The 21,609-nt window shown below is 44.5% G+C and overlaps 2 protein-coding genes across 2 annotated transcripts in view; both read left to right on the top strand.

Moving 5' to 3' along the window:
- Positions 1 to 21,609, top strand: part of LOC147648047 (uncharacterized) — a 102,613-nt gene that overhangs the window by 19,636 nt on the left and 61,368 nt on the right. The window lies entirely within an intron of this gene.
- LOC111942513 (RNA polymerase II elongation factor ELL2-like) lies at positions 3,617 to 17,608 on the top strand. The gene is made up of 11 exons (XM_086867810.1): positions 3,617 to 3,736; positions 4,401 to 4,583; positions 6,725 to 6,791; positions 8,051 to 8,292; positions 10,519 to 10,643; positions 11,059 to 11,149; positions 12,477 to 12,798; positions 14,783 to 14,849; positions 16,483 to 16,654; positions 17,088 to 17,132; positions 17,272 to 17,608. The coding sequence occupies exons 2-11, from the start codon at positions 4,545 to 4,547 to the stop codon at positions 17,368 to 17,370; spliced, it is 1,269 nt and encodes a 422-aa protein (XP_086723936.1). The 5' UTR covers positions 3,617 to 3,736; positions 4,401 to 4,544; the 3' UTR covers positions 17,371 to 17,608.

The following is a 21,609-nucleotide window of genomic DNA, read 5'->3' on the forward strand; positions in this document are numbered from 1 at the left end:
GAAGATACCGGGATGTAACGGAAAGATAGTAACCCCCCTCCTCTTTAGTATGGTAATGAACCCCGTAATTAGCCAATAGCACCTAGCTGTGATGAAAGCAGATGGGAGTAACACTGTAGGCCTAGGTTATAAAATGTCAAATTCTCCAGCAATAAACGCCATTCTGCCATCCATCACATTGATGCTTGTGTGTGGGTTTGGACCGAGTGGCCTGAGCGTTGGCCACCATGCTGTTCCTGAACCAGGGTGTCTGCCTTGCTAGGCAACAAAGTATCTCCTCTACAATTGGCTGCACACGTCCTTGTAAGCATTTTTTATTGGATAATTACATTTGTGTATATGGGACCACAACTTGTGTGTTCAACTTCTCTATCTCTCATCTCCTTTTGGCTCTTGCTTTGTGTTCTTTTGCTGACCACGGCTGTTCCTTCCCTGTCTGATAACCTTGCCCACCTTCTTAACTCTTTCTCTTTATGGTGAAATTTGTTCTAACGCAGCCCAGGGTCCTACTTTTTTTCTTTAAGGGTCCCCTTAAAAGAAGGGTCCCCTTCTTTTCTTTAAAATTGGAGGAACAAAATGCTGCAACATTTGTTGAAGGCATAGTAAGAAACAAGGAAGAATCAGCAGAAAGCTCAGAAATACAATCAGTAACATTATTGCCCTCTTGACCAAGGTCTGCCCCCAACCCCTTAAACCCAAACTAGCAAGCCAGTCTGAAAACGGATCATGTCTTTCTCTAATATGCTTCATGTTTTCATGTAGTCACGCCAATTATTTATGAATATATTGGGAGTGCTCAGATAAATTAAAACAACACATTTCTTCAAAATCTTCACACCCTTGTCCATGTGCTAATAACAAAAAATCTATAGCTGCAAGATTCTGCATGGGTGGCATGCCTAATACTATCAACATCAGTTAGCAATTCATTCGACACTTTCTTAGTCAAATGCAACTGTTTGTCTCTCCAACAGGCAAGACGAGCTTTATTTTTCACATTCGTGGCAGCCATTCCTTCTGGTAAAAGGAAAGATGTTGCAATGACAGTCACCAATGATGGTAATTGCACATTGGCATTACAAGTCTCATCAAAATTCCAAACGGATTTCAGAAACTTTATTGATTTGCAATCCTAGTCTACATTACTATTGTACAATCCTACTCTACAATCCTACTCCAAGTTGGCTATGGAGAAAACAGTTCTAAATTGATTAGAGCATTATTGTCTTCTCCTTCCACTGTTTCACTGAAAGGATGAGTGGCACCAGGCTGGAGCCAGGCTTGGCCGATGTTACAAATTGATGTAGCAGAAAGGAAAAGAAAGCAAGAAGAAAGTATGATTTTCCAAGCTAAGAGCTTCAAAGGCAGGGGAATATTTTTTAAATGAAAAGGGGATTGAGTCAGAGTAGGTCTAAGGAACATGGGGCAGCAGTGGCATAGGTTGGCCCAAGAGCTGGTAGGTGCCCCACCCCTGGAAATACCTGAGGTCTGCGTGTCCTATTCTCTTTAAAGATGTCCCTTGCTCCCTGCAGAACACAGATTAGGTGAGCTTTACATGGCCCTTTGTGGTAGTTTGACATTAATTGACATTTAGGGAAAGAAGTAAGAAACCCACAAAGGGATTTCTTTGAGAGCAGCTGCTGAAAGCTTCCTCTGTGCCTGAGACAGGCCAATAGCTGGCTAGTGCTGAGAACTGACAACATTTTGCACCATTTAGAAATTAGATCAGCCTCTGTGATGATCCCCATGTTAAAAACACGAGCCCAGGGACTGGCTCTCGTTACTTCCAGACCCAGAAGGGAGTGGAGCTCTGGTGAGGCCGGCCCTGCTGGCCCACGGCCTGTGCGGCCTGGGGGAGTCTGGGTTGGACCCCAGCGGCTCCTGGGCTGGGGATGGAGGCTGCAAGCCCCTGGCCCCAGGCAAGGTCGGGCCATGGCTGCTGACATCTTGCTGACACTAAATCCCATCCCCAGTCCCCACCGATGGCTCCAGGCCGAGCTGCCCCTCCCAGGGGCTGCCAGGCAGAGAGAGGGGCCCAGAATGGCCTGAAATCCAGCACCGTGACTGCCGTGACCTGGGCAAGAAATAACTCCTTCACTACACAGGTGAGACCTGCAGACCTAAATCCTCTCTCAAGGGAGAGAAAAAAGTGACGACACATAGAAAGCCAACATGATAACACCAAGGTCAGTAAAAGAAGAAGTCAAGCCTCAGATGGAAGTTGGATCAGGAGATGCTGAATGGGCTGCAATATTCTTTTGGTAGGACCATGGAGATGGACAATGATATACTGAAATATCTCCCTTTAATTCATGAGAAAAGTGTGGGGGATGAAGTATTCAAACTGTAGATGTGAGCAGAGGCATGCATTGATAAGAAGCCAAGCAGGTGTTGGAATAGCTGTAATCCCATGAGAAGCTTGAACAGAGAGAGAGAGATGAGAGTGAGGAAGACCTTTTGCCCCCAGGGAGAGAAGAAGAAAAGTTCTGTTCCCAGAGATGATCACAGAGACAGATGAAGGGAACCTTAGCCTTTGAACAACTCATCCCTAAAATAATACCCCATGAGTTCATGGCCCATGGACAGCCCTCTTAGGAGGCCTGTGGAAATGGGAGGAATGTCACAATGCAGCATTTTGGCTTGGGTAGCCCCAATCTCAGGAAATGAAAAGCCACGAGAGAACAGTTTCTTGTAGAGAAGTCTCCATGGCATAGCAAGAGAAAACTCCAGCCCCTACAAGAACTGATGGAAGACTATTGTCTAGTGGGTGCTGTTTTAACATCCCAGGTTTGGTTTCTACGTGGTCAGCTGGGAAAGGGAAATGTTGGGTGAAAAGAAAAAGACAATATTTCATGGGAAATAAGCTCTGGCAAGTAATATTTGACAGATTTTCAATGACCTGCTTTTGTTCCCTCTCCTTGTTATGACTGGACAAGGGTTTATTTGGTGCATTACATAAGGAATAAGCTTGGCTATGGGGAAAATGCAAGTACAAACACAGTGTAAAATAATTTCCAGATGTGTCAGTAACTTCAATGGCCACCAGTAGTCAGCGCACCTTTCAGCCTGTAATTGTGTTCAGGATCAGTGCAGGCTCTTCCATGTCAGCTCCTCCTGCAGGGCACGTGGGCGCCTGGGTGTGCTGCTGGCTTGCTTTCTTTTAGGAGGCTGGGATGAGGAAGGCTCTGGGGGTTTTTGTCAAGGAGATGATATTTGAGTGACCGTGTGCGTGCTCAAAGGCTCACAGACTGATCAGCCGATGGCAGGACTGACCAGTGCTGGGAGGGCTGCACCTTGCTGCCCTGCTTAGAGGTGTTAAGCTGCTCCTTCACCTCAGAGACAGCCAAGTACAACACCTTTGTGCAGAAACACTCTGTTAGCCCTGGTTTGCACAGCAGCGGTAACTGGGATGGTTGGAGTGCCCCTTTCTGCACTTGGAAACCAGCTGAGTCATTCATGGGACAGGGCTGGGAATTCCCCACATTTGCCCATTTGGAATTCCCTCTGCCCCAAGCGTGTCACATCCCACTCCTCAGTGACATCCCACCCAGCCTGGAACATGGAACTCCCCGTTTCCAAGGACACGTGGCCATTGTCACCGGCACACAGCAGGCCCGCTCAGACCCTTCCGTGGCTGCAGCGAGAGCGGAGGTGTCACAGTGCTAGGGAGTGTTGCTCCAAATTGCTTGGTTCTAGCACAAGGTGATCAAGAGGCCAATCCACGCACTGAGTGGAGGTAATTCTTTACAGTTCTGTTCAGAAAGGGGGGCTCAGTGATAAATCCACAAAGCCACCGTGACAAGAATCAGAATGTTTTAGTATTTATACTATTTATCAACTAAAGCAATTAGTGTCCTTTGTCTCCAAGTTACCTAGTTCTTCGCATAATTACTATTCCCTCTACTATTAGATTATGATCCTGTCACTTCTCATGCTAATTAGTCTGCATGTTCTGTCTCTCTCTTCTTAGTGAGAGCTTTCTGGAGTGAGTGGCCATGGTTTGCCCTGCTGCAATTCCCTTTTACCCCACCAGAGCTGATTCAGCACAGTTGCTGCTTTGGCTTTAGTAGTTGGCTCCTTGTCTTGGGGGTTCTGTCAAATGTCCTTGTGCCCATAAGTTCTGCATTCTTTGTGTCCACCATCAGTGGTACTTCCTTCTGCCCAAGCCTTGCTAAGCTCCCCTAGGTCGGAGATAACTCTTGCCTGTCAAGCCCGACACCTTCAAAAGGCAATTCAGCCAAGAAGTAATTTGCCTTTCCAACACCTGGCCATCACTTAGAGCTTGTTGGCTACTTTCTGTTTCATGGAAATAATCTCCCTTCTTGTTGATGAGCCTTGGAAGCCATAAAGGCCAAAGAGCAAAGAACACCTTTTCCTAGCATCAAGTTTACATTTCCCAGATTTTGTGACAGAAGCAGTGGCTGTGTGGGAGCGGGAGCAGCCAAGGCAGAGTCGGATGGCCGAGCAGAGAGCCTGGGCACGATCCACCATGTTCCACAGGGCTCTAATCCACACTGCGCCCCGCAGGGCCCCCAGCACCAGCCATGCCCGTCAGGCTAACCCAGAGGTCCCAGGACCAACAGGTGAGGGGTGGCTGTCGGGCTCTGGGTGATGACACTGTGGGGGCTTGGCCGTGGTTTTGGTGTCAGGGGCTGCTGACCCTGCGGGTCCTGCTGTGCAGGGCTGGGGCCCCACTGGTGCTCCAAGGGCCCCTTTGAGGCAGTCGCCCCGCTGGAGGCGATTCACAGGGATGACACCCAGGAGGTGCCAGTGGAAGTCACAGGTTCGCTGATGGAAGTGGCTTTCAAGGATGACATGGAGGAGGTACCAGTGGAAGCTGGAAGTACCCCATGCTGTGACATTCAGTAACCTCATACGCTGGGCATGGCTTTTGGTCCAAATGCATGGATTTCTCATTGTCCCATGTTTTTAATGGGGTCACTGAAAATGTAAGGATAAATGAAGCCCTTGAACAGGAATTTTTTTTGATATTAGGAGTAGCCATTACTTTATTCCTAGCTCTGGTGCATAGTGGAGAACTTCTGCCACATGCATGCCACTTCCAAAGATTTATTCATACCTTTTTATCAAACCAAGAAATTACTGTTCATGGCTTCTAAATGACATCATTCTTCTCATTAACTACTTTTCTATTGTATTGGCTTGGATATTGGTGTCACCTTTCTCATTTCAATTAGCCCACATTTTTCAGTCTGTTGATTAACTTTTTCCCAGATGAGTTGTTTTGAGCTCTGAGGCAGAAATGTTTTTATTAGTGTTTGTCTCCTGGTTACTCCAACATGTTCTTGGAGGGCTATGAAGCATAGATTCCAGGTGTCCAGCCTTTTACACCTCAAGCTTTGTTCATTGAAGCTTATCAGAGTTAATTTTGGAAAACAACAACTTTTGGTGATCTATCAATCCAGTTCTGACTGTTGACTGCCAAAAGGTTCTTAGCTACCTGCTCTCTAAAGTGGGGAATGACAGTGCTTAAGACTGATACAGTGCTTATGATTAATATACTGCTTATGATTAATTAAATAATTACTTACAAAGTCAATTAAGATAATTAGGTAGGAAAAAATGCAGGCTAAACAAACAATGAACAACTGCATAACTAACTCAAGCTCATGTTTTGGTCGCTTACATGATTGGTTTCTCTTCTTCTATAAAATGCACAGATGCTCTTAGAGCATAGTCCTTTGTTAAGCTGATGTAAAAGGATGTGAAGTTCAGGTGACTCCCTGTTCCCCTTCATGTCCTCTCCCTGTCCCAAGCTCTGCCAGTAGTGATGAATGAAACAGAAATATAAATGGAATTGTGTTGAGTCAGCACTTTGTGCAAGTGACATGGATGAAGGATGAACAGTCTCGCAAGCAAAATGTAAAAGGATTTCTAAAAGACTGCTGAATATTGCTTTCACAGATATTTACAAGTGATCCTCCTATTTCTTGAAAAGTTCAAGCCAATTTCAGATGAGCAGCTTTTCAGCTTCACTGACAGCCAGTTTTGCCTTCAGAATGAAGCCCTTGCATGGCAGTCAGGTGTTTTTGTTAAAAAATATGATTATGCCAAAAGACATTTTAGTGATTTTTAAGCTCCAGTGGAATGCAGCACGTTCAGGACTAAGTGATGAGTTCAAGCCAAGCAAGCCAAATTTTGTCACATATGACTAACTTAGGATAAACTTTTTCCATTTTAACATCTATGCAAATAATTGCATCTTAAGCTGAGGAAATGAGCAAGGGTTTCCATGCCTTTTACAAATGAAGTTGATATTTTGCAGTTGAAGTTGTTCTTGGAGCTGACTCCAGAATGGGTTTCCTAAGTTCCGAATAAATCCCAGTGTGGGGTCCTGCCCCAACTTTGTGATCTTTCTGTGAACCACTCTTGCCAGGTTTTTTAGCTGAGCACTGGCCGGTTCAATTGCACTCAGGCACTTGATTTCAAGGGAAGCTGGTGCCCATAAATTCCAGCAACTGGGAAAGGATGACTTGGTACTGGAATGCTTGGCTGCATTAGAGGCTAAGTGACGGTCGCTCTCTGAGGGCAGTTTTGTAACTGGCTGCTTTCAGAGGGAGAATTGTGTCAAAGCAGCCCTTTGCAGTTGATAGGAGAGCAAACCTTTCCAAATTCAGCTTTTGTTTAAAATTAGGGGCCTGCTTAGTCAGCAGGAATGGAGTGCGGGCTGAACGTTTTACAGAAGATTTCTTTTTCCTTTTAGCCAAATACCGGGGAGGTGTCACACACTGGAAGTGCGCAGGTTGTCAAATTGTCTAACCCATTTGGAGGTATGGTTGCTTTTCATATTTTGCTCCATGTCTGTAAGACTTGAAACATGGTAACTCATTTTTGCAGCATATTCTTGAGACAAGGAGGTGTGTTCAGAGATCTCAACTGCAGGTGCTTTGCTCTTAGGTCAGCTTTGCAATCCCTTGTCACAATGGCATTCAGCCGTTGGCCTGTTTTCCCCTGAGGAAGCCTGCTCATTCTTCCTTGTTCCCATGCTGATTGACGGCTTGGAATTTTGAGCATTGAAGTCAAGGGTTGCACCACTGCAAGCACACTGGGCTAAACCATTCACCTTAAAAGGAAATTGAAAGAAAATGACTTTGAGGAAGTTGCATAGAGAATTTCATCAGGTCAATATGCAAAACTTTGCTTGATTTCATTTTTTGTCTTGGTCATTATTAGGTGACTGTTGCCACAATACCCTCTTGGGTTCTTTTCAAGGCAAGTGAAAGGAAAGTCATGATGTCATCTTCCCCATGGATTTTGTCATTTCCCACCAAGAAAACACTCCAATGTGCTTAGGTGGTGTCGTTTGTTTTTTATCTGTTGTGAGTGTTGTTTCCCCAAGGAGCCTGGCTGCAGGCACACACAAGGTGGACATTGCCATTGCAGGCACTCAGTGGTGCTGCCTGCAGCAGTGAGCTGAGCCAGGCACAGCCAGCTGCCCTGAGAAAAAGGAGCTCTCACCTGGCTGTGGCTGCAGTCCCCTGTCTGCAGGGACATGCCTGCCACTGGAAGGGCAGCTTTTGCCCTGCTTTAGCTCAGTCTAGAGCATTTTATGGCAGCACCATCCTGGCTCTTTGGAGAGACAAAATTCACCTTGCCAATTTCTCATTGGGGATGTTCCGTTTCACATGTGAATGATGATTTGTGTGATTCTTGGTGGTGATTTACATAGATCCTAAGGGCATATTTAACATTTAGTGACTGGGGTCTGAGGATTGGCAGTGGCGGGACAGTCATGGAACTTGGGGTCACTTTTGCTTTGGGCTGGCATGAGAAACACAGGTGGGACAGATCTGGTTGCTGGTAGGCTACAGGGTGCCTCTGCAGCATGCTCCATGCAGTATCAGTTAGGGAGTAGGATTTGCCACAGAATCAGAGAATGGGCTGAGTTGGAAGGGATCCACATGGATATTTAAGTCCAGCTCTGTCCCCAAGGATTCCATCATCCTTTGAAATCAAGTTTCTTGACTTCTCCCAACCTTCCATTTCACACTTCTTTATCTCTTTTCCTTTCCTTTGGGAAAACAAGCAGATGTCAAAAGAGCTGAACCGAGCGCTTCATGTCCTGAACCAGAGGGAAAAAAAGCAAAGCCCATGAAGCCTGCAGACAGTGAACAAAATCCTTGCACTGCTGTTTATCACCGACCCTACAAGGACAGGGTGATTCACTTACTTGCTCTGAGGGCTTACAAGAAGCCAGAGTTACTCGCTCGCTTGCAGAGAGATGGAATCAAGCAAAAGGACAAGGGTACCCTTGGAAAGATCCTCCATCAGGTGAGATTGTGGAGTTTGTGACGGCAATTTTTCCACAGTACTCCTCTCTTCTTCCTCATTTTCACTTGTTTCTTTCATCCCTCTTTCAATTAGAAATTAGAAACTAAGCAGTGGCTTATAGAATGCTGCATACACCTAAGTTCAGTTTGTCCATCAACATAGTCCAGATTCTTCAAGCTGCAAGTCCATGTGAGGAAAAGGAAAGAAAACTTCAAAATATTTGAGGTCTTGGTGTTTTGCTAGAATAGCTGGCAATGAGTAACACTTTGTAGGGTTGTTGCTGCTCATGCCTCTTTTAATTCTCTCTCTTTTCCTAGCACTGTTGAACTGTTTCATGCAGTAGCTTCACAGGGGTTCCTTGATTCTGTGAAATGGTTTGTAGTGGTACCTAAAATTTCCTAGGATAAGTTTGAGAGGAGAGACGTTTGGAAAGTGCACAGGGCAGCATTTCCTTTTAACAGAGCTGGTGACCTCTCAATGGTACTTGACTGTTTCATGCAGTAACTTGACAGGGGTTCCTTGATTTTGTGAAATGGTTTGTAGTGGTACCTAAAATTTCCTAGGACAAGTTTGAGAGGAGAGACGTTTGGAAAGTGCACAGGGCAGCATTTCCTTTTAACAGAGCTGGTGACCTCTCAATGGTACTTGGCTTCTGCTGGGATCTGTGAGGATTGCCTGCCAGGAAAAGGTGTTCCAAGCAAAAGATACATGATAAAGGTGGTAGCTTAAATTTGAACACAGTGTTTCTTTCCTGTCATGTAGATTGAGTCTTCATCTTGCTTGGAACAATGTTATTCAGTGCCTTCTCCAGTGCTGCCCTATCTTCTACTGCTATTTCTTTAGGATAGCCAGTTAGAAGATGCACACCCATGGAAAGATGCAGTAGTTTTATCTTTCTGTTTTAAATATTCCCTGTTCCCTTCGGCTAAATGTGAAGTAGGAATATTTCTTTTTTAGGTAGGAAAAATTGTTTGGAACATAGTCAAGGCAGGAAAATTCAGCATGGATACAGTTTTTCCGTTGATCCCACAGGGACTTTTTAAGAACTTGATAGAAGGATTTCATTCCTTGACATTCTGAAGTTTGTTGCTGTGGTTGCTCAGGGCAGTGGCAGAATTTTTGCCTGCTGAAGACACAAATTGACAGTTTCATGAGAGCCATATTCTACCATCCCAAGTGAGGAAACCCATTTAGATTTCAAATAGATTAGAAAAATTTCACAGCTCAGCTCCTTAGAAGGTAGAGGGTGAAAACATTTCCTCCTGTTCCACTGCAATGTTTAAGATTGCTTTGGAGGTAATGTCCTGTAGGAGGTGTGAACTGCCTCAAGGTACTGGTTTGCATTCTGAAAGGGCTGTGTGAGCACTGCACACTCAAATGCCTTGCTCAGGCTTTTCGAGATAGCAGAGCAAGTGGGAGTTTCTTTTGTATAAATGTAAAATGGGAAGCCTGAGCTGGCTGAGATGTGGTACACACACTCTTGCTTCCCTTCAAACACAACCTTAGTTCTGATTTTAAGACAGGAATTCCTAATTCAAAGTAGCTTTGTTACTTTTACATTTTTTTAAACTGTTGACAGACAGACATCATCACTGACCCAAATCAGCAATATTTAGCATGTTTTCAAGGAGAAAAAAAGGGTAAATTTTTACAGACGGTGGTGATATGTTGATCATGTATTCAGTGTGTTGTAGGGGTCAAACTTTCCTGTGGGCTTTTCTATGGAACTCGGAGCAGGTGTGAAGTGGTGAAGCCTAAACCAGCCCTTTTGATATTAGTGATCTTGAGGTTTTACTACTGCATTTTACCTTTTTGAGTAGACTTGGTAGTTGTCTTGAGGAAGATATGAAGCTCGCTGGTTTTCAAAGGAATACAACAAGGCATGTGCATGGCCTTTGCATGGCACCACTTTGCTGGAATGAACCCTGGCTCTGCCACATGAAGAGGGACTCTGGGCTTGACCACAGTTCTGTCTTGCAGCACTTCATGTTGGATTCCAAGGAACACTTGCTAGACATGAATAGAGTTACTTGGTTATTTCTATTTGTTAAAATTTTAATATAGATGAAAACTCATACAATAAGGGAATACCTTATCTCTCTACCAAAAGATGTTGTTTAGTTCAAAGTGGGTGTTCACAAATCATTGCTGAGGACCAATCCTATTGCTTTAGTTTACATACAGCACCCATCATGAATGGTTGTTCTCTTAAATGTCTGCCTGTAGGTAGCCAACCTGAATCTAAAGGATAATTCCTACAGTCTGAAGGAATATCTGTTGGAAAGCATTCAGAACAATTGGTCTGGCTATACTGATGTAGACAGAGAGAATTTGAAGTTGATACTTTCCAGGTAAGTTCAGTCTTTAGGGGAAGGAGAAGAGTCTTTTCAGAATATGGCCCTAGGAAATGAAGCCTGGATTCTTAGAGTACGCTGAGGTAGCAGAGACCCATAGGGATCCAACTGATGGCCAACTCCTGGCCCTGCACAGGACACTGCAAGAATCACACCATATGCCCAAGAGTGTTGTTGAAACACTTCTTGAAGCCTTGCTGCACTGACCAGTGCCCTGGGGAGCCTATTCCAGGGCTCAAGAACCCTTTGGGGCAAGAATGTTTTGCTGACATCCAGCCTAAAGTTGCCTCAACTCATCTTCATGCTGTTTCCTTGAGTAATGACACTGAAGGTCAGATTTACCAGCAAGGAAAGACTTATGGCTGTTGACCATTTAGAGCTTGTAGCCTGAACTCTTGCACCATCCTTCCAGAAAAACAGCTCCATCTCAGAACACAAGCAGCACCAGCCAAGAGCCATCTCTGGAAGCTTCTAAGAGAGATGCTTCAGCAAGGCCTGCTCAGGTAGTTTGTGCATTTTTAACATTCTGGAGTGTGTATGAAGTTGCAGCACACTTGCTAAATAGCTTTCACACACTTGCTGCTGGTGTAAAAGCTGTGGTGGGAATGTGCAGCACCAGGCCAAAGCACATTAGTCAGTAATTCAGACTACTGGCACAGGAAGGCTGTGATCAGAAGAGAGGCTCCTGCAGGGCTCGAGCAGCGGCGTCCTGAGCCAACTTGCTGCTCTGCCTGGAGCCTTGAGCTCAGTCTCCACCCTCAACTCATTCCCTGCAGAAGGGCTCAAAGGATTAGCTGTGCATATGTGACAGAAGCACATGAAAAATCTACTGTACATGAGAGGCTGCAGCATGGTGGAGCAGATGGGGCCCTCTCACTCTCTTTCCCCTCTTTTTCTCTTTCACTCTCTTTGTTGACTCCAGCTCCAGACTATGCACATGTCAGGACCAATGCAGGATCTCCAGACCCTTGATATTCTCTCTTGTGTCTCTCTTTTCTCTGCCTTTATTTTTTTCCTGTCTCACTCTGCCTGGGCACAGCATGGCTGTCCTGTTCTACCATCCTCGGCCCTGAAGTTTGCAGTGGGAGTGGGGAGCTTGTGGCCGTGTGCTGTGGCTTTGGAGCCAGCACCTTTGAGAAGGTCCTTGGGAGGTGCTGAGAGATGATTGAAGGGCACTGAGGAAAAGTGAGGGCCCCTTAGTCACCACTTATGAAACTCTCTTATAAAAATTTCAAGATTCCCAGCTATGAGCTTTTGAGTGTGAAGTGTGGGGTGGCTGCTGGAGTGAAGGTCACTCTTGTTGAAAGCACAGGAATTCCTTACATGTGACTGAGGTTTTTGTTCAGCCTGATGAGAATTCACAACCATCACACCTTGCACTGACAGATTGTGACAGTGAAGATTAATCCCGTCTTTACCACATAAAACCTGAAGCCAGACAGGTGCCTCTTTAGTAAATCATGTGGGTGTGTGACAGCAAAAGCTGAGTCTCTTCCTGGTGTGTACTACTGGAAATTGAGAACTAGACAAAACAGACCAGACCTCCCCCTCTTTGGGGAAACCTTTGATAGAGGTGCTGAAGGGAGTGTCTTTCTCCCACAACTTGGAGAAAGACTTGCTAAGTCTTAAGATGAGAAAGTAGGAGTGAGATAGAGAATGTATTTACCTGCAGTATTTCCTGGTTTCAATGTTGTTTTCAGTTAAGATGCATTTTCAAGCACTGCCAATGCTTGAAAATAAATGCTACTTTTTCAGAATGGGAGAGAAACCTGATCTAGAAAAGATAAATATACGGACATAGATGAATGAGTTCTTTGGTTATTGTTGCAGAAACGGCCTCTAGCTTCTGACTTTAGCGATCCTGTGATGAGCAAGAAGCGGAGAATTGCTCGCCAGCTCAGTTACAACCAGCCAGCTGCTGATGGCCACTTCCCTTCCTTGCTGCTGCCTTCCACATCCACTTCCACTTTGAACATGTCTCCAAGTGTTGGCTCCGTTTCCCCCTGCACCTGTGAGGTGCAAGAACAAGACAAATTTCAGAGTTCTAGCATCCCAGAGCCTTCTGGGGTGCAGGAGGAAATCCCCAATTCTAATGGAAAGAAAAACCAACTGGGGAGGCTGAAGCAGTTGTGTCCCTCAGAATTCGATGAAGGTATTAATGTGCTGCCTTTCCTAAGTCCTGGGTGGATAACCGTGGTGTAAAGATTTGGTTATTAAGAGAAGCTTCTGCTCAAATTAAGGTGCAAGTGCAGCCCTTTTCCAGTGTCAATAGGAAAAATGTTATTTAACAGTTAATACAAACTAGGGAGATAAAAAGAAATTAGGGAAGAGAGGCAGGGTGAGGGGAAGAGAGAGACATTAAGTAGGAAGATATCAGTACCACCTGGATTCTCTGTTGTCCAATTGGTCCTTCTTCACTCTGGTCTTCTTGGTGGTGGGGGTTCCCAAGTTGCTCTGGAAGTACCACCTCTATACTGGATCCACAGGGTGCTCACAGATGTTCCCACACCTTGGGCTAGAAGTGATGGAAGCATTTATTCCCTTACCCACAGTCTCTCCAGTGGAATGTTTGTCTGGTGACCTAACTGCAAACCTTCAGCACTGTTAGGCCAAGGCTGGTGCTTTCCTTCATTCCATCTGTGCTTCTCTTAAATTCCCCTTGTGTTGCCTTATCTCTTATGGGAGCATCCTTCTTGGACAGTGTTCTCAAGTAGATAACTGTGTTCTTGCACCTGCTGAAAAGGCAGCTTTGAAGGCTGCATACATGAAGGCACTGCTCTACATTTCTGCTCTACCATTATTCCTTGCTTGATGGTCATGAAAAACCAAGACTCTTTTTTCTGCCATTGCATTCCATTGTAACTCTTGGTTTAAAAGAAGCAGCAGCAAAGGCCAGAATCTGTGCTGCTGCAACCTTATCTAAAACTACCTTAATTTTTAGAAATTCTCCCTCTGTAGTGCAAAACCAATCAAGAAGAAAGAAATGTCCAATAGATTGCTGTTGGGAGAACCTGGTTAAAAGGAAGAGCCAGACGCTAGAGAGTCACAGGGATTGGATTTTTTCTTTTCATTTGATTTCTAGTAAACACACAGTTGACTCAGACAGTTGTTGATTAAGCCACCACTTTTTCCATGCAGCTTTTCAAGTCTGCATGCTGGCAATAGAAACCTGTCAGACATTTACTGCAGACTAGTTTACTGAAACATGTAAGCATCTCAATGATTTCATCGTTGTTTGTTGAACTCACCCTTTCCATGGAAACACAATGGAAGCTAAAAAACCTGGACTGTGGTTTGCTGGAGTTTGAAGTGGCCTGAGAGCTCCTCTCCATCCTAGCTGCAGAATTTCTTTCTTCAAAAGCTCTAGAAATGGTACAGACTGAAAACAGCATTGAAAAGCTAACCAGAAAATCCACAAGGAGCACTTGATTTGTCATCAGAGGGACACACGCAGTAGGGCAGAGTTCAGTTGCTTTGTTAAATCTGTCTTGTCCCTTTTGGAGGTTGAGCTTGCAAATGACAAGGGTTTTTTAGCCTGGAGGCATGTCTGCTCATGCAAGTGGTGCTGTGCTTGTAGAAACAGGTGCCTTGAGACGGTCTTTGCACATTTCTTCTGCACATACACATGGTAGCTGCAAACCTTGGGATGTGTTTTGGAAAGATTCCTGCTTGAGTCTCTAAAGATGTGAGCATTGTTCTTCAGAAGCGAGTTAGAAAATTCTGCCCAGCTGCTGTTGGAAAAATCTGTACTGTGTTTCAAGTTGGGGCTTAGGCTGAAGCTTTTGTGTGGACTGAGCCATGAGAACAAATGCACTTTTGGAAATGAAATGCCCACCCCAAAGCTTACCAGCTGTATTGAACATACTGTGACTATTGCTATTTCTGTCCAGTTTAATTACCACTTTGACACTTCTGTTTATACTTCTGCTACACCATGTAGCAATGCAGAACCTGTAGAACAAAGTGGCCATCCTCTTTCTAAACCCTGGGACTTGGCTACTGTGGAGAAGGTCACATGTGCCCTCCTATGATAAAATGCTGTGAGAAGGAAGCTCTAAAAGGACTTGTTCAAGTCCATCAAGTGGGTGTTTTTGGATATCTAAAGACCTTATAATTAAGATCCTACTTTTCTGCAGGCGAAACAAAAGATACTTCCATTGCCTCTACATGCTCTGCAACAGCCAACCAACCAGACTACTTGAGGTGAGTAAAATTGCCATTAACTCTTGCCACTCTCAGTGGGGTGCAGTGTCAAGCTGTTTCCTGTGTGGAAAGGATAAGTTGGGGAAGGTTTGGCTGGGCCTCCAAGGCTCCAAGCTGAGATGAGAACCGAGGTGGGTTAGGCCTGGAAAGGGCCTTCCTTGCTGCAGTGCAGGTGCCCAGGGCCAGCTGCAGCAGTGGTGCTGCATCCCGTCATGGGATTTGCAGTGCAGGAGGGGAGGGGGAAGTGTGTGTGTGTGTGTGTGTGTGGTATAAAGCAGTGGGAATTGCTCTCAGGTTCTGTCAGAGCTGTGATGTTGGCAAGGGCAGTCAGGCCTCCTGCAGCCCTTGGGCTCTGGGGCAGCTGCGGCCTTTGGAGCAGGCGCGGCAGGGCCCTGGCTCATATTGGATACAGCCAGGGATGTTCCGTGGGGAGGCTGAGGGCAAGGCGGGCCCTGCAGGGGAGCAGCTGAGGGAGGTCTGTGGTAGGGCTCTTGCTAGGGGATGTCCCTGGGCAAAAGCCAGTAGTCCAGGCTATTGCTTCTCTGCTACCTCCCAAAATGTTGAAAGGCCTCTGCAGTTTTCTTTTCAAAACCATACAGCACACCAGTCAGGTGCAGCTGGCCTGGGGTGCCTCAGTCATATATGTCGTCTGTCTTGGTACTGAATTTCAAGTTGTTAAAGATTTCCTGCTTGTAAATATTAATCTCAGATACTTTGAAGGATTCATTCCCATGAGGAAAGAGTTCTTGTCATCCAAAAAGAAGCCAGTCTTCAGGGCCAGAGGAGCAGAAGTACTGGTGTGGCAGTGTTGAAGTGATATCTATTATTCTCATTGGCACTTCATCTTGGATTTGTGTCATGAGTTTGTTAGAACTGCACTTGTGTTGATTTGAGGGGGAAGGGAATGAAGAAGGCTTTACTCCCATCAGTGGCTTCAAGCATTGATGAGTTTTGCCCTCCTTAAGAGCTGATGTGGTTTGGGGTTTAGTTGTGGTTTCAGACCAGTCTGCAGTTTGTTCTTGTGCCTCTGATACAAGTGCCTCTTTTCAATGGTCAGTGATGTAACTGCAGCTCACTAGAAAAATGAAATTTTATCCTCAACTCTGCTTTGCTGTTAGACAGACAAAAATGGAGCTCAAAAGTCCAACTCTGCACCCAGTTCAACAGAAATGCAGTCCCTGCCAAAATAGTATTGCAGATGGATTTTCAAAAAGAAATGTAAATGAAAAAGTTTTCCTACCCAGAAAGAAAGAAGATAAAATTAGGCAATGTTTCTTCTCTCCCTGAAGATGCTGTGTTTGTTAGTCCTTTGACATTGGAAATCAGTGCTGATATTTCCTAAATGTGATCCACTTGCTAATGAAGAGAACCTCTACAATATAAAACAGTAGTTCCTGGGTGTCATAGAAATGTGGCAGATTATTAGAGCTACCTGACTTCATTCTCTTGAAGCACATCAGCTTGTTTGTAGAATCATTGAGACCCAGAGTGACTGACTGAGAGTTTGGTGGTCTGTGTTTGACATTCACCACGTGCTTGGTGTAACAGTACAAGTGTGCTTTCTGGAATAGAAACATATCAGAATGTTCTCTTAGAGTACACTCCTAGAAAAATAGTCTGATTTTTCCATTAGAAAATACGTAGCCATAGTCTCCTTGGACCAATGCCAGCGCTACAAGGATGACTTCAGTGCAGAGTATGAGGAATACCAAAATTTATATACTCGGATTGACAAGATCAGAGAGCACTTCACACAGCTTCAGGAACAATGGAAGTCTGTGACCGCAGGCTCTGAAGCCCATCAGGTAGAGAAGGATAAAGCCATGAAGACTGTGCTTCATCAGAGCAGTCCTTTGGATTCCCTGGAGCTGCTCAGTGAGATGCAGGGAAACTGAGGAATTGGCATATATGCTCAGACACTGCTTGGGCTGGGTCAGATTTTTCACAAGACCCTGCCCATAAAACCCTGTTTGAGCTGTCTGAGAACAATCCGTAGGGTGAGAGGTGTCCCAAGCAGAGTCTAAGAGCATGTGCTCCTTCTGGTGCCTGTTGAGAGGCTCAATTGCAGATCTTGGGTGATACTGGGAGTTGGGGATTTGTTGTTGCAAACCTCCCAGAAGAGTGGTGGCTCACAGAAAAGAAAATCTCGGGAGTCAAACGGAATGCATTTGTAGTGCTTTAGTAAAGTTTGCATTTTATGGTGGTAGTGAAACATTCTTTGTGTGTTTTTTCTTGAAGATGCTACTTCATCGAATCCTAGCAGATTATCAGCAGATACAACAGGTATGTTTGACACCAGATCTGCAGAGCGTGGTTACTGCTGAGTCTGGCTCAAGGCTTTTTTAAAGCAAAGCACATCTTGTAAACTCTACAGAAGTGCTTGCCTGCCCTATTTTTTTTATTTTTTATTTCTCCTTCATAGGGTAGCCCCAGCTACTTTGAAATGAAGAACAGGTGCCTGTACCTCCACAACAAGCTGTCACATATTCAGAGCCTCATATCTGAATTTGACAAGCATTAAGTGGAGTCCTGGCACCAGGCAACTGCTTCAGCCAGAAATATCTATGAACTCTGGATTTTTGATTTAAACCAGAAGATTAGGTTTTTAGGATTATTTACATTAGTGTTGAACAGTAGGTTCTGTTAGCAATAAAGAGTAGGTTAATTCCAAAAAATATAGGATTAGTTCAAAGAAATTTAATAAGTTTAAGGATTTCAAATATGATAGTATTGAACTTTAAGAATAAAGAAATTTCCTTCTCTCATTGTTACTTGTATCAAATTGAAGTGGCTTTTTTCTTCTGGCCAATTATTTTCTTCCAGACGTATGTTTGTCTAGTGAAATAAATTTATCAGGAAAAGGTTGAAGCCCAGTACTTCTACTATGAAGTTGCCCACATTTTAAGAAAATATTAGAGGGAATGGAAATTCTTTATGATACATATAGGGGTGTTTTCCAACCGTTCTCCTTAATGCACACTCTTTGCCTTAAGTGGTCCAAAGAGTAGGAGTTTGGACAACCCCCTCCCCCAGTCAGCTTGTTTGGGAGTGTTACAGAGGAATGTGTTATGGGCTCCTCTAAGCTGTCAGCTGAAGCAGCTGCCAGGACTGCCTGGAGATCCTGGCCTCATCTTGTCAGTGAGCCAAGGAATATCCAGATCTTTGCAAGTGTTCTATAAAACACATGGAGAAGTGTTGGAGGCAAGGCTCATCAACAGATTTTAAAGAGAAAGTGGCTTGAAATGTCTTTATGGAGACTCTGTTTTGTAGTTTTTCCAAAATAATCTGTCACAACCAGTCTTTCTAGAAAGACACAGATATTGATTCCTGCACAGACCTAAAGGGATTTTGAAGTCTTGTCTTTTACCTAAGTCTCGTGCCATTAATTTCTTCAGGTGAAAGGGCAGAGGTGTGTCCAGCAATGCCATAACCTTCTTCTGGGGAAGGATATGAAATTGACTGAGGAAGGACAATATTTGGGAACACTCAAAGGGGCTGTGAACGCCCCTTTCTTTCTTGGAGACTATTTCACCAATTCCTCAATTGTCTGCATGCCTACAATGTTTAGCCCCCTGTATGTGAGACATCTTGGGGTGTTTTGTGATTGAACACCTGATCCATTGTTGCCCTTCTGTTCTTTTTCAAGTGAAATTCAAGAACATGTCACCTCTATAAATCCTGACGTCTCACTATATTGGAGACAGTGAGGTAGCAACGACATGGAGTCTCTTGTGATTTGAACAGGAGAGCAAGGTTTATTACTGCAGATCTTGTTTTATAGACAAGTATGCAAAGGTCCAGAAAAGTAAAATTCTTATTGGTCAGTAAACTAAGACATTACCATCATTGGTCAGTGGTCTACACCACCCCTTGACCTTCTCTTGCAATAGAACAAGAAACTGAAAACACCTGCAAGGCTGTCTTCTATTTCTAATGATTATTTTGATTCCTCCTTGTGATTTCCTAGGCTACTTTCTCATTCACGTCTGAGAAAGTTATGTGACTTGCTTTTCTACAGACACTGGGTTCCCTGCTTGCTGCTTGCATTTAGCATCCACAGCCTGAGATTGGGTCTTGCTTTGTCTGGGCCAGGAGCTGCTCCTACAGCTTGTCAGTGCAGCAGCACAAGGAACAGTGATGTGGGGAGCACGGGGTGAATTCTGCTGGGGTGCCTTCCCTTGGGCACTTGGGGACTGCTGCTGGTGGACGGAGCATGCAAGAGTGCTGCTGTTGAGAGTGTGGGCTGAGACAGAGGTTTTAGAGGCACATCCTTATTCTGGGTCACATTTCACTCTTGCTGTCAACTGCCTTTAGGATGTGTAATGTCCACATACTCCTTAGACCTGTGTGTTTCTGGCTGTCATTTCTGTCCACATCCCTAAAAATACAAAGGAGAAATAAAAAAACACTCTATGCCAAACAGGAAAAAAATAAAACCTCAACAGCCTTATATGGAAAAAGAGCTTCTGAATATTACAATTAGAAAGACACCAATTCAGTAAATTACAGTTGCTTTATATACCTGTTAAAAATGATTGTATGAGCTTGGGAGGTTTGGTGTAGCTTGGATTTAAGTCTGCAAGTTCATAGCTGGGGAACAAAGCAGGAATATCCCTGAAGAGCAGAAGGCTGCTGGGAAACTGCTGGGAGTGGGGCAGGGCACAGTGTCCTTGGCAGAAGAATGTGATGGAGGGTTGGCACCCTGCTGGCTTTCCCAGAAGCCTGTCACTACTCCTCTGTCCCATGCCTGCTCACAGTGGGGAGAAGCCCTGGTGCAAACCAGATCTGAGCATCCCAGCTTGCAGTGCTTGTGAAGCTGCACCTGTGCATGGGGTGGTCCCCACCTGCTGCAGGTAAGAAGATTTTGTTGTTGGAAAGAGCAGAACTCATCAGGTTAATGAATAAAAAGTCTTTAGAATGTCTTTGTATATGAACAAGTATCCTTGGTCTTCAGAAAGAAGGGACTGTCCTGGCTCAGGCTTGTCGAGCTAATATCTTAACTGAATGTGGCTGAACATATAAAAGAATGTAGGTAGTTGTTGACTGTGCATTTCGAGTCTATAGCCAGCCCCCAAATCTTTATCCTTTTGAGGAAAGAAGAGTGAGAATTGAATGTCTTCAGCTGGGAGTCCCCAGGGGAATCTCCAGGTAAGGTGGAAAATCTTTCAGGTTACAAACCTCAAAACACAGTCTTCACCCTGACAGCCACAAAAGTCAGAATCAGGGCTGGCTTTCCTCTGACCAAGTCTGCCTCCCTGACACAAAAAGAACTTGGCCAGCTGCCTGCACAAGATGAAGACTGATAGAGTGATATTCTTGTTGGGCTCAGCCATTGTGTTCAGCTGTCCTTGAAGGAGAGGCTGGGAGCAGAGCAGAAGTGAGAAAAGGGGTGGATGTCAGTACTGGAGGCTTGGGGGATTTTCCCCACCACTTGACCTCAACCTCCTCTTCCTTTCCAAATGTGACAGCCACATATACAGGCTTAGAATGGCTTCGAGATTTCATAAGATACATGCTTTCAAAATAGCCATTTTTGTCCTAATAACACTGAATGCAAAACACATGCAGTAAAAACATTCTGTGAGTACATCACATGGCTGGAAAGTCAGACCTGGAGAGGAAGAATAACTTCAAACCTTTTAAAAATATAACTTTAAGCAGCATTCAGCCTTCCACTTCAAACCACTCTCTATACTTGGGTGAAGTGCTGCTGCCTTAGGTGTTGGACTTTTCTGTCTTCAGCCTGAGGCTCTGGAGCATACATGGATTGGCTGCTCTCTGTGTCTTCATGCTGACACCACTTTTTGCAGTGACTTCTAAGAGACACTATGGCCTTACAAGGACAGCAAATCCTGTGTTACTTGCTCTTTAGCAGAGAGTGATGCTGGATACACACCTCAGAGTGATGTGAAATGGGAGGAGTGACCTCTGATACTAGCAGCTCTGGCAGCTGACATCAGGGCAATGGAGAACTATAACAAAAAATAGTTTTCTTGTGAGAAACTCCATAAACAAACAGAAAGAAACTTCTGTTTCTCTACAAAGACTGGTGAAAAGACTGTAGCAGGAATTAAGACTGTTTTAACCACCAAAGTTCCAAAGTTTTTGTCTCTGTTGTCATGTGAACAAGGGAATAGTAGATAGGGGATAAAAAATGTTTTTCTGGAAGTTTATTCTGGGGTTCTTATTATTGGAGTTTGTTAATAAACTTTCTTTATTCCTTTTAAGTTTTATGCCTGTTTTGCTCTTGTTCTAATCCATAGCTCACAGTAAAAAAATAAGTATTTTTTTTTTTCGTTTCTGGTTTAAAACCATGACACTACCTGCCCCTCCCACTGACTACCATGCTTCACCTCCTTCTCCTGCTCAGTGGGTTTCTGGGAATCCGGGAGTTGGTATATATTATTTGCTACTGCAACTAATGGAATAAATTTTCTTTGCAACCCCTGCTGTGTCTTGGCTTCTTTTCTACATGGGTCTCCTTCTGAAGCTATGACAATGACTACCAGAGAGCTTCAGGACAAGCCTATTTCCATTTCAATATATTCTGAGACAGGATTTAAATATGTCAAATAATCTGGGGAAATGGTTAGCCTGTGAGTTTCAGCAAACTACCAAAGATGTCTTAGTTCCATGGATACAAACTAGTAGGTGAGATTGCTACATGTGCACAATTTAGGGAAGGGATTCTCCGCACACTCTGCACTGAAATAGAGTACTGCCTCCTTTCGAACCTTGAGCTGGCTGAGGGGAATGGGCC

This window comes from Cyanistes caeruleus, chromosome Z (genome assembly GCF_971803275.1).
Source record: "Cyanistes caeruleus chromosome Z, bCyaCae1.hap1.1, whole genome shotgun sequence".
In the NCBI taxonomy this organism is placed as follows: domain Eukaryota; kingdom Metazoa; phylum Chordata; class Aves; order Passeriformes; family Paridae; genus Cyanistes; species Cyanistes caeruleus.

Excerpts from the sequence above, each read along its gene's own strand:
- LOC111942513 (XM_086867810.1), top strand. The coding sequence starts at position 4,545 with ATGCCCGTCAGGCTAACCCAGAGGTCCCAGGACCAACAG. Across the intron at positions 4,584-6,724 it reads AGAGGTCCCAGGACCAACAG|CCAAATACCGGGGAGGTGTC; the intron begins GTGAGGGGTGGC and ends TTTTCCTTTTAG. Across the intron at positions 6,792-8,050 it reads ATTGTCTAACCCATTTGGAG|ATGTCAAAAGAGCTGAACCG; the intron begins GTATGGTTGCTT and ends GAAAACAAGCAG.